A 13,885-nucleotide genomic window follows, 5' to 3' on the forward strand; every position below is an offset into this window, starting at 1 on the left:
TTTTTGAGGCAAAAATGGCACACCCCTACCAAAAAAATATCGAAGTTACCCCCCCGTGGTTTTCACATACATCATTATTAAGTTTAATCTAAAATAAAATCAATCTGCACATGACAAAAAGAAAAAATTTATAATTTATTACCATTGGAAAGTTACCAATCTTTATGCAAGTTGTGGATACCTATATAAATCATATCTTACATTGTTCATGAAACATTTAATATTAGAAGTAAAGAATTAACAAAGTGATGAAACATTGCAAATAACAGAATACATACAAAGAATTTAAATATTTCACCAACTTCTTTTTTATCAATTGTGTATTCTTGCATTGATTTCATAAATAGTTTAAACTAGATTATAACTAGAAACAGAAAACCTGAAGACTGTTAAGGAATGTGATAAAAATTTGAGTGTTTAAATTTCTGACCATATTTGGGAAATCACTTATCTATTCCATTGTTCATTTCAAATATATCTCAAAAACACTATTATATTGTATAAAAAAATTACCAGCTGCATTAGAAAGCTGCAATAGATGTTACTTACTTTTAATTACTGGCTCAATGGGTGACCATAATGGTTTATAATCTTGTAAACTTATATAATGATGAAATAAACCTTCTGAAAATAACAAAGAGCGATATATTACACAAACAGAATAAATAAAACAATAATAAAGACAACAACACCCATCAATTACCCCATGGTAAGAATTTATTCTGGTCCACATGTTTCACCAACAAGGGTGGCGTCTTCAAGACTTCAAACTGAATAAATATAAAAAGAGAAAGGGAAGAAGAAAAGTGAAACAATCTTGTCTTTTGGTGTTAATGCAAATACAAACAAAATATTGACTTATTATATGTGAACTCCCTTTTAAAAAATGTCTTAATCAAAAAATCAATAATGCATGTAATGGTTGATACTGTTGTCAATAAGCATGACTAAAACCAATTTTCTGCTTCAAGTGAATGTCATCACAAATAACCCAAATCTATGAAAGTTAGTAAACTACTTCACAGAGACAAAGAAATATTTAAGTTATGAATTCATACAAAAAGCTTATATATTCATCTGAACATGTGAGTTACCAGAACTTGAATAATTTCATTTTCATTTGAATATTCAAATCTTTTTTTTTAAATTCTAGACTACTGGTAAAACATGTAATAAGAGTACATTTTTTAGGCCTTTTTTTGTTGATATTCATTAGAATATTGAATTACTCTTTCTTGTTTAAGCAGTATCAATTCCTTTTTATAAGGATAAAACTATTCTGAACAAACCATATGAGTGTAAATAAAAAATTACAAACCTTCACAAGCTCTATACACTAAATGTTCACATGCATCAAAATCACCATCTTTAACCTGAAAATACATTGCTATGTTTAACAAGATGATAGGGCAAAACAGTTCAAACTGTAATACACATAATATGGCACAGGCTTGAAATCTAGGGTTACTCGGAATTTTGTCATTCCAAGATGTAGTAATCTTGATATTTTCATTACTGTTCAGTTTTGTTTTCTGTATGAGATCTAACACAAGTATTTTATATTTTCACTTTATCAGCAATTACCAGCCTTTTCTGGAATAGTGTGTTTGACTTTTGCTTTCACTGGTGAAAAACTTAGAATTTTTATAACGCCATCTATACCCTTTCTGATTGCTTTGAAATGTTAAGGCTGAGAATCAAAGACCGAAAAGGACATTGAAAAACCAAGCTATGTTCTTACGCTTATAAAGTGTGTTCTAATATCAATATTTTACAAGTTTTGTTTGCAGGTCTGTATATATTGGATGCTTAATACTATTTTTACTTAACCAGTTTTGTGGGTAACTCTGTCAATATTGGATGTTCTAATACTATTTTATATTTTACCAGTTTTGTATGTAATTCTGTCAATATTGGATGCTCTAATACTATATTATATTTTACCAATTTTGTATGTAACTGTCAAAATTGGATGCTCTAATGCTATTTTATATTTTACCAGTTTTGTATGTAATTCTGTCAATATTGGATGCTCTAATACTATTTTATACCTTACCAGTTTTGTATGTAGTTTTGTCAATATTGGATGTTCTAATACTATTTAATATTTTACCAGTTTTGTATGTAGCTCTGTCAATATTGAGTGCTTAGTACTATTTTATATCTTACCAGATTTATATGTAATTCTGTCAATATTGGATGTTCTAATACTATTTTATATTTTACCAGTTTTGTATGTAATTCTGTCAATATTGGATGCTCTAATACTATATTATATTTTACCAATTTTGTATGTAACTGTCAAAATTGGATGCTCTAATGCTATTTTATATTTTACCAGTTTTGTATGTAATTCTGTCAATATTGGATGTTCTAATACTATTTTATATTTTACCAGATTTATATGTAATTCTGTCAATATTGGATGCTCTAATACTATTTTATATTTTACCAGTTTTATATGTAATTCTGCCAATATTGGATGCTCTAATACTATTTAATATTTTACCAGTTTTGTATGTAATTCTGTCAATATTGGATGTTCTAATGCTATTTTATGTTTACCAGTTTTGTATGTAATTCTGTCAATATTGGATGTTCCAATACTATTTTATATTTTACCAGTTTTGTATGCAACTCTGTCAATATTAGATGCTCTATTACTGTTTAATATTTTACCAGTTTTGTATGTAATTCTGTCAATATTGGATGTTCTAATACTATTTTATATTTTACCAGTTTTGTATGTAACTCTGTCAATATTGGATGCTCTAATACTATTTTATATTTTACCAGTTTTATATGTAATTCTGCCAATATTGGATGCTCTAATACTATTTAATATTTTACCAGTTTTGTATGTAACTCTGTCAATATTGGATGTTCTAATACTATTTTATATTTTACCAGTTTTGTATGTAACTCTGTCAATATTGGATGCTCTAAGACTATTTTATATTTTACCAGTTTTGTATGTAACTCTGTCAATATTGGATGTTCTAATACTATTTTATATTTTACCAGTTTTGTATGTAACTCTGTCAATATTGGATGCTCCAATACTATTTTATATTTTACCAGTTTTGTATGCAACTCTGTCAATATTGGATGCTCTAATACTATTTTATATTTTACCAGTTTTGTATGTAACTCTGTCAATATTGGATGTTCTAATACTATTTTTGTTTTCTTTTCTAAAGCTTCATAAGCCTCTAAATACTGTCTCTGTCTAAAGTGTTTTAAACACAATCGTATAGCTTCTCTTTCTCTAAACTGAAAGTAAAGTAATCGTATAAATTAATTGACCATAAAATCAAAGTGTTGGTATGCATTGAATGGAAAAGATTGCTTTAATTTATCAGTGGGAATTAAATTGAATATTGCATTGTATAAAGCATGTGGTTGATTTAACTACAATTCTGTCTTTTTGTGTTTCTTTGTTACATATTTGTTTGTTTTTATGGTGATTAAGACTATAACAATAATGACTGCTGTACCCTTATTTTTGACATTTTTACCTATTATGTCTGTTTGTTTTGTTCACACATTGTGGTCAGTATAATGGATTTTATGTGACTGTCATACAAGTGAGAGGTTAAGCGCTATAAAGCCAGGTTCAATCAGCCATTTTCTACATAATAATGAAAATGCCTGTACCAAGTCAGAAATATGACAGCTGTTACCCATTCGTTTGATGTGTTTGAGCTTTTGCCATATGATTTAGATGTAAGTATTTTTGTGAAATTGAATCCTGCTCCTTGCAAAAGTTTTTGTACTTTTCTTGACAACAACATCGTTTTTACTTGGAATATCTTAGCATCTACTTCATTGATAAATTTCTGGAAATTTTCATAGATAGGACATATAGAAAGTTATGATCAATGTACTACATTTTGTGTATCTAAAAGGTAGTGATAAACCTTGAATGATTCAGATATCAAGTAATAATTAGGTCATATACTACTTCATTGTTGTAACTTACATTATTGTACCAATGCATTGTTGGTTTTACAATATGCCAGTCTGAGATTCCTTGTAGTTCTACATACCAAATACTGAAATTAAAACTAGGTCCCCACGACTGAATTGGAACTGAAAATATGAAAATACTGAAATTAAAACTAAGTCCCCACGACTAAATTGGAACTGAAAAATATAAAACTCTATAAACAGTAACAGTAAACATAATTCACTAAAGTGTTGAAGTTCATAAAAGTCTCTCCAACCAAATGAATAAAAAATAAAAGGTATATCTATGTGATAAAAGTTCTGTTTAACACTGTTTAAGTTTAATAAAATCAATTTGCCTGTTTCAATGAGTGTGTAGTACAACTGACAAGTACATAATCCCAACATGATTATGAAAGTTTGTAAAATAAATGTATGGTGCTTATACTTCTCATCTACACTGTACTTGTATGTAGCAAGACCTGTCACACCATAATTACTTTATATAGAAAGCTGTGTGTGTCAACTGTTACCATGACAACAGAGAGATTTACTGTCTGATTCCCTCCAGGATTGGAATCAGTCAACTTGCAGTTTGTAAAAATGTATTTATGCTTGTTTTATGAAAAAGCAGATAGTTTTGGATTTAGAAACTTGTGTCAAATTCTCAATGACAATATTTCTCAAAACAGTCAGAAACAAGGTTATTTCAACATTTTAAACCTTTAATTTACGTTTTTTGGCAATTATAGAATTTGTTGCAGATAGACAATCTTATTTTAAGACCTGCAATATTAATAATCATAATACACTATTTTTTTTACATTTATTCTTAAATTTTTGGAAAATAATTTTGTAAAGCCCCCATATGCTTACTTTAACCTTATTAACAATTAAACAACATAAAATTGTGCAAAAGAAGGGTCACATATTGAATTTTCCAATCAAAATTTTAAATTTTGGTCAAGCAATTTTTATGTCTGCACAATTCATATTTCATTTAGATGAAAATCCCCTTTAAAAGTGGTCAAACCCCTACATGAAAACCACAATACAATTAAAATTAGAAATGATGTACATCTACATCCTTTTTTATCATGCTATTCACTTAGTATAAATCTCCAGTGAAAAGGTCAAGGAAATAATCACAAAACTGAAGTTTGTAAAATAAATGTATGGTGCTTATACTACTCATCTACACTGTACTTGTATGTAGTAAGACCTGTCACACCATAATTACTTTATATAGCAAGTTGTGTGTGTCAACTGTTACCATGACAACAGAGACATTTACTGTCTGATTCCCTCCAGGATTGGAATCAGTCAACTTGCAGTTTGTAAGAATGAGTTTATGCTCTTGAAATAAAAAAAGCTGACAGTTTTGAATTTTGAAAAAAAAAATTCTCCAGAATTATTTTTGTCAAATATTGTCCACGACGAAAATTTATACACTTAGAACTTGTATTGTCCATAATTAACAGGTTTCGCCAATATAATAACTGTTGCAGAAAAAAAAATCTTGTTTTAAGTAAAATTGAGAATGGAAATGGGGAATGTGCCAAAGAGACAACAACCCGACCATAGAGCAGACAACAACAGAAGGTCACCAACAGGTCTTCAATGCAACAAGAAATTCCCGCACCAGGAGGCGTCCTTCAGCTGGCCCCTAAACAAATATATACTAGTTCAGTGATAATGAACGCCATACTAAACTCCAAAATTGTACACAAGAAACTAAAAGTTAAAATAATACAAGACTAACAAAGGCCAGAGGCTCCTCACTTGGGACAGGTGCAAGATCTGCAATTCTTATTATTATATGACTTATTCTTAACTTTATTCTAAAAGTTTGAAACATAGTTCCTTAAAGCTTCCACATGCTCACTAAAGCCTCATTAACAATGAAACAATAGTTTAAAAATGACTTATATATTTGCCATAAACAGTCTAGTAAATAGTCCCAAAACGAAAATTTGGAAAATAAATGTATGGTACTTATACTACTCATCTACACTGTACTTGTATGTAGCAAGACCTGTCACACCATAATTACTTTATATAGCAAGCTGTGTGTGTCAACTGTTACCATGACAACAGAGACATTTACTGTCTGATTCCCTCCAGGATTGGAATCAGTCAACTTGCAATTTGTAAGGATGAAATAATAAAATGCTTTGCTAGCATAGCCTAATACGACCACAGAGGTTGAACCCTGAACAGTTTGGGCAAATTTGGACACAATATTCAAGCTTGATACAGCCTGAATTTGGATTGTGATCAAATTTTTGACATAGTATAGGTTTCTGACACAAAATAAATGTCAAGATCTTACAAATCTATTGTGCAATACTGTGCAATTAAAGATTTCTTCTTGAAACTTTTCAAAAATTTGAGATTTGAAAAAAATTTGAAATTTTTTTTTTGAACCACTTAAAACAAATTGTAACCCCCAAAGTTTTTGTTTACCACCACACTCTATATACCCTCCTTAGTAGAATGTAACTTTGTAATACAATTTCAGAGAGATACATACACTTAAACACAAGTTTTTGTCTGGAAACAAGAAAATGCTTCTTTTTGGCCTTTTTGGGGCCCTAATTCCTTCATAAAATGGGCAGTACCCCTAAACTCAATCTTATCCTTCCTTTTGTGATTTAAGGAACCTTGTGGTATAATGTCAGAGAGATCCATACACTTACACACAAGTTATTGTCCAGAAACTACAAAAATGCACCATAACCCCCAAAATGAATCCCAACATTCTACTTGTGGTATTACACATTGTGGTACAATTTCAGAGCAATTGAAATGCTTATACACAAGTTATTATTCTGAAAGTATAAAAAAATCTTGTTATAGGCCCCTTTTTGGCCCCTATTTCCAAAACAGTTGGGACCATCAACCCCAAAATAAATCCCAACCTTCCTTTTCAGATTCATTCCCTTAAACTCAAGTTTTTGTCCGGAAACCAAACGTATCTTCGGATGACGCAAAACAGACGACACAACATCATACAATGATAAAAAAATGCGATCGTATAAAAAAAAAATTGCGCTCATATAAAAACGTTTTGAATCTTTTAACTTTTTTTTTCTACATGACCATTATTGTCAAAATAATGTAAACAAGGAAAACTTCTACACTTAGAACTTGTGGTATCCATAATTTACAGGTTTGGTCAATATAATAATTGAATCGTTGCAAATAGCAAATGGTGTTTTAAGATCTGCACTTCTGATTAGCATAAGACTTTTTCTTAACTTAATTCTATTAAAAATATTTGGAACATAGTTCTTTAAATCTTCCACATGCCCACTAAAGCCTTATTAAGTATGAACCAATAGTTAATGACCTATATATTAGCCATAAACAGTCTAGTAAATAGTCACAAAAAAGAAAGTTGGAAAATAAATGTATGGTGCTTATACTACTCATCTACACTGTACTTGTATGTAGCAAGACCTGTCACACCATAATTACTTTATATAGCAAGCTGTGTGTGTCAACTGTTACCATGACAACAGAGACATTTACTGTCTGATTCCCTCCAGGATTGGAATCAGTCAACTTGCAGTTTGTAAAAATGTATTTATGCTCACCAAAGTGAAAGCTGACAATTTGAATATAGATTTTTTTTCTCCAGGACCAGTTTTATCAAAATAAAGTCAACAAGAAAAATGTCTACACTACTAACTTGTGGTGTGCATTATTAACTGTTTGGCCAGTATATTAATCTGTACAGATAGCATAAACCTTATTAACAATGAAACCACATCTTCATGTGTAAAAGTATTTTCCAATCAATATTTCATATTACGTTTAAGCAATTCTTATGCCTGAACACTTCATATTTCAGTGATTGAAACCTAAAGGAAAATGCAGTAAAAGGTATATTAAATCATTCCAAAACAAAAGTTTGTAAAATAAATGTATGGTGCTTATACTTCTCATCTACACTGTACTTGTATGTAGCAAGACCTGTCACACCATAATTACTTTATATAGAAAGCTGTGTGTGTCAACTGTTACCATGACAACAGAGACATTTACTGTCTGATTCCCTCCAGGATTGGAATCAGTCAACTTGTAGTTTCTTAAAACCTTCTAATACTCATAAAATCTTTTCTATCTTACCTATTTTGAGGTATTTACATGGAAAGTGATTTCCATCTATTTCATGTTTTATTGGAAAGGATTCTGGTATATGGTCATTCTTTAATCCACTGTAAAAAATGAAACTGATCATGTAAACATTTATAAGTACAACAATGTATAATATATATCATTTGATAATTCATTAATTCCCACTAAATGGTATACATGGTATAGATAAGCAAAAATATGGTTTTTGGTGAGACAATTGAATTTTTCATTTCATCTTTTTAATTTCTATTTGATGACAGGTGCACAGAAAAACACTTTTTATTGAAAACAAAAATGATTCAAAATGTTAAAAATTCCGATATAGATATTGTTTTGAAGATCAGAACAGATAAATACTAAAAATTTATATATTTATTGATGCTATACATTGTATAAAACTATAAATGGATGACTATTCATGATATGTGTGTTAATATATACATCTTACTTTAATACATAGAACCAGTATTTAGCAAGTGTATGATAATTTAAAAAGCTCTTTTCTTCACAAAACTAGGGTATTTGTATGTATGTTTGGTGTTTCTACTTCTCATCCACACAGTACAAGTGAATAGTGAGACTTGGCAAACCCTAGTTACTTCTATAGCAATCTGTTTGTGTCAACTGTTACCATAACAACAGAGACTTTATCATTCATTTTCTGATATCCTCCAGGATTGGAATCAATCAGATTGCAGTCTAATTAGAAAAAACATATCCTATGTGTATAAATCTTGTCTTATTTATATGTATAATGTGCGACTGACATGACTGAGTGTATTTGGAAACTTCCACAGGATTAAAGGGAAACTTCGCAAAAAAATCAAAAATTGATATTATGTCCATTCTATATAGAAATGCTCAAATTTATAGATATTAAAGTTTTATTCCGCTAGATAAGAGATCACCATCGATTTTAAATTTAGAGTATCAATTCTCTGCGTTCCGCCATTTTGTCGTCTTCCCCGATTAAAAATCAAGATATGTCTATAAACCACAAAGGACCAAAACTATAGTAACCGATGTAGTCGTAATTGCGTGTCGATATCTTGTCAATCGTACGGTTGTTTTATCTGACAAACTAACTTGATACAGAACATGTTCTTATTTTTTTAAATAACCATAGTCTGTTATTTTTAAACTGTTAATATTGGAATTAGTTAAAAAGTCAAAGTTTAAATCATAAATAAGTGTTCCGTGAAAACTGTTTTCGTAAATCTAATTCGTTTATAATTCTTTAAAGTAATAAATTTTATTCAAATAAATTCGGATCTTCCATCATCTGATCACCAGCACGACTAAAGATATTACTCCCAAAGGTATTGTGAGGGGTGTGAGGTGACATGTCCAGGTATTCAAGCGATTTCCTGTCGGGCTTGCAAGTTCATGCATCGTTTCACTTCTGTAGGTATTGATCAGTGTACACAGCCGATAACTTATAACTCTCCATTTTGAACTATCAGGTGTATAAATTATAATATACATCTCTGTCTTGCGTGTCCGAAAGTGATATAATATACTAATCATTATTAAACTCGTACGCTTGTTTATAAATAACATTACTGGTGTAAAGAATATTATTTATAAAAATATAAATAATACAAAAAAAAAAAAGATTTGATAAAATAAAAATCTATTTACATTTTTTTTCCAAGGTTTAATTTGGGAAAATTTAATATATACTCGTTGTCAATAGTAAAGGACAGATTGGAACATACCAGAAATATTGATTTAAAAAAAATGTACGCACTTGTCGACGATTCATTTCTACGCCTGGGTAGAAAGTTACGGAGCTATATCGCAATTTAAAATATATACATGTATACATTGAACATAAGAAAGAAACATACATTTTGTGTAAATTGGGGTAACAGTTTTGTAAATAGACTAGTCCACGTATGCCAACAGTATGTAATCATCGAATTAGATAGACTATTGTATACCAAAAGAAGAAGAAGATGACCAATTTGATTTAAATATAGGTCGATATAATAACTTGCTTCGGTTCATCGAAGTTATGAACATAGTAAAATCACAAATTTATATATCAATTAGATCGTTCTCCAATAAAGGAAGAAATTCGACATCATCACAATTGTTCCGACATTCATGTACAATCTAATTTAAAAAGTTACATGGCTATCACTTACTTTTCGTTGGTTAATAGCTACACCAAAAGTCGTCGATGCGCTTTAAATAGCGTTATTAGATGGTTAACGAACAAGACTTAAATGAGATTAATTTCACTCCCGGCATGCTCAAAGACTTAAACTACGTCACATAAGTCAGGAAGTTTGATAAAATAAAATTCATTATTCCCAATTTTCTCCTAGTTATTACTTTTCATATCGAAATAAAACTTGGTGAATATGTTTTTTATGGTATTATGAACATAATAAGATGAAAAGTGAAAAATCGCGAATTATCCCTTTAACCTCATTCTCATCCATATTTAGTAGCTGAAAGGAATTTCTCTTTGCAATTTGTCAATTTTAATCTCCTGCCAACAACATGAACAAACTTTTAAGGATTCCCTCTGATGGTAAAAAAAAATGACGGAACAAGTTACAGATTGGATTAGCATTTGGATTTTCCTAACATGACCAGAAACCATGAAAACTGTTCGATATTACAAAAAAGTATGTACTTTCAATTATGCCTTTCAAAATTAAACTAAGATTTGATTGAGTTTTGTCTTTCTGTTTATTATGCAGTATTGCATTTTCTTTTCTTGTTTCTCCCTTCAGAACATCCCCCCTCCATTTTATTTAAGACATAGTATAGAGTAGTAGTATGGAGCATTAATTAATAAGTTCTTGAGTAAACTTCTGACTTGTGAATTACCTGTAATCAAATGTCTAATCTGTCTATCATTGTCTATTCTAGTACAAAATGTATTCAGCACAAATCCTTCAACATCACAGAATGTACTAACCTTTCTAGTAACTGGAGCATATGACTTTCTGATATTCCACCAAATATCTTAAACTTCTTCAAATTACATACATGTGTCTTTTCATATTTCCCAAATGTTATTGTCTGTACAATGCTTGGTTTATCTAATTTTAATATTAGGAACTGAAATAAAAAAATATAAGAAAATTAACTCAAATGCATTATAACATAACAATCATGACAATTAAAGGAGCAAATTTTAAAATTTCTAAAACATATATTTTTTATTAAAAAATGAAGGGAACATTGGTGTTATTTGATCAAGAGTTGTTTCAGGATACCATTGTTTAAAACTGTCATATTTTCTTCTTTTCTTGAATTTCTTTTGCATACATGGACAGCATTGCTATAATTGAATGTTTGATATAAATTGTCTGTGAGTGTCATATATAGATGTCCTAACTTTTCATAAAAATTTTCATGGACAATTAAAATATCATGTCCCTTCATATCATGCTTGTCTTCAAAATATTGATGTTGTTTTTTTTTAGAACAAATCACATATCACAAATCCCATATAAATGTACTAGTAATATCATTCAAGTGACAATGTGAGTAATCACTGACCTGTGGTGGATGATTAGAATCTGATGACCACCTAGACGACTGGTCTGTTGGCTTATCAAGGTAAATATTTCTACAAGAAATAGAATACTATATAATTTTTATGGTTCCAAAGGTTACCATTTAACTGCATGTAATTGAGATAATGATTCACTTAAATTATCAGCACACCACTTTGTCTACCAATAATTGTAACTCAGTGAAGGTCATCACTATGTAGACATCAAATATTTTGTTTAAACAAGTTAAAAAGCACCAGTAGTGCATTCCTAATACATTTTTTTTACTTTTGTTTGTGCTGTTGGGTGTCATTGTCAGGCTAAGCATACCCCAACTATTTTACTGTACTTCCTGGAATGGCAGGATATGTTATAACATTGGAATAGTTATGTTAATAAAGTATATATATTTATTCATATATAGAGATGAGAAAAGATTCAAAAAAACAAATCAAAACAATTCCTTCAATTTATATAAATTCATATATATAATATATATACAAAAATATATATTTAGCTTTTTTTTACATAGAACATCAATAAATGTGTTCAACTTTTACTCCAACTATGTGTACTTTAAGCTACAAAAATATTTTTTGTCATGCATCTGATTTCACCTTGATAGATGCACAAGCCTGATGAAGCTAATTAATGTATAGCGCAATATTGAGTATTTCTATTTAAAATCTAATAGAACTATATATTAATTAGCATGTGTAAGTTATATTCTTAGACATTTATATAATTTTAATTTAGTAACTGTATCAGGTTTTTTTAACAAACTGATTACTGAAAAATTATTACACCAGGGTTTTCGATATCACAAACTAGTCAAAACATTTACTAAATTTTATCATCGGTATAAAGACATCATTCGTAAATATAGCTCAACATGCAGACTTCTAATATGTTCAGGTATTTCACATCCAATTTTTTATGGAAATATTCTTTATAAAGCACAAAGGTATCAGTATTCACCTCAGAAACTTACAAAACCTTTGAATAGACTTATTAAGAAGGGATATAATTACGATACTGTTGTCAAGTCATTAAAGATTGCATATTTTGGCGTTAATATTGAGTCACTGATAAGGTCTTTGCATCGGAACTAAACACATTTATTCTAAAAACAGTTGTTGGCATGACACGGGTTATGTTCTTCTCATATATGTTATGATGATATGATACTAAACCCCTAACGGGAAGGATTGTGCCTGAAGTTCATATGATGAAATCATAATCTTTCAGTCAGTTTAATTGAAGTCTGGAGCTGGCATGTCAGTTAACTGCTAGTAGTCTGTTGTTATTTATGTATTATTGTCATTTTGTTTATTTTCTTTGATTACATCTTCTGACATCAGACTCGGACTTCTCTTGAACTGAATTTTAATGTACGTATTGTTATGCGTTTACTTTTCTACATTGGTTAGAGGTATAGGGGGAGGGTTGAGATCTCACAAACATGTTTAACCCCGCCGCATTTTTGCGCCTGTCCCAAGTCAGGAGCCTCTGGCCTTTGTTAGTCTTGTATTATTTTAATTTTAGTTTCTTGTGTACAATTTGGAAATTAGTATGGCGTTCATTATCACTGGACTAGTATATATTTGTTTAGGGGCCAGCTGAAGGACGCCTCCGGGTGCGGGAATTTCTCGCTACATTGAAGACCTGTTGGTGACCCTCTGTTGTTGTTTTTTATTTGGTCGGGTTGTTGTCTCTATGACACATTCCCCATTTCCATTCTCAATTTTATGATCCACTCCTAAATAGATTGAATGTTGATTGTTGCTATTTTAAGACATTACAATGTATATTTATTCATATACATGTACGACATGTACAAGCAACCAAATCTTTGTAGCATTGTCATTCCAAAAACATACAGGATTGATGTTCTATAGGTGAAGGCCATACATGCAATCGCCTGTTGTTGTTTACATCCCGACATCCTCAACAATACCTCTAATCCTTATATTTTTATCATGTCAGATGAAGATGATGAAAAATACTCATATTACTCAAAATCAAAACATTGGAATCTTTGCCAATGTTCTGTCGGCTTACATATATATACAAATGTACATGTGCTTTAAACATGTTATAAGAAATTCAAATTTTAATTTCCTTACTTTTAACATTGTTTACAAGTTGGGTGGGCTCTTCTGTGATTTGATACATGTAGTTATTGAAAACATTTTGTGAATGCAGAAGTCGTAGGTAATCACAATTCCGTAATGATAGCAGTGCTGATTGTCAATTATAAGAATTTAATTTTCTGA

At 30.1% G+C, this 13,885-nt stretch overlaps 1 protein-coding gene across 3 annotated transcripts in view; it reads right to left on the reverse strand.

The window, feature by feature from the left end:
• LOC143041851 (muskelin-like) overlaps positions 1–13,885 on the reverse strand; it is a 38,728-nt gene that overhangs the window by 23,518 nt on the left and 1,325 nt on the right. For all 3 annotated transcript variants that reach the window (XM_076213969.1, XM_076213959.1, XM_076213977.1), the window contains exons 2-8: positions 11,614–11,683; positions 11,027–11,169; positions 8,083–8,171; positions 3,983–4,092; positions 3,136–3,273; positions 1,319–1,373; positions 550–624 (exon numbers count right to left, since the gene is read on the reverse strand). In XM_076213969.1, the coding sequence (XP_076070084.1) occupies positions 550–624; positions 1,319–1,373; positions 3,136–3,273; positions 3,983–4,092; positions 8,083–8,171; positions 11,027–11,169; positions 11,614–11,683 (680 nt within the window). The remainder of the gene's footprint in view (positions 1–549; positions 625–1,318; positions 1,374–3,135; positions 3,274–3,982; positions 4,093–8,082; positions 8,172–11,026; positions 11,170–11,613; positions 11,684–13,885) is intronic.

This window comes from Mytilus galloprovincialis, chromosome 1, assembly GCF_965363235.1.
Source record: "Mytilus galloprovincialis chromosome 1, xbMytGall1.hap1.1, whole genome shotgun sequence".
NCBI classification, from domain to species: Eukaryota; Metazoa; Mollusca; class Bivalvia; order Mytilida; family Mytilidae; genus Mytilus; species Mytilus galloprovincialis.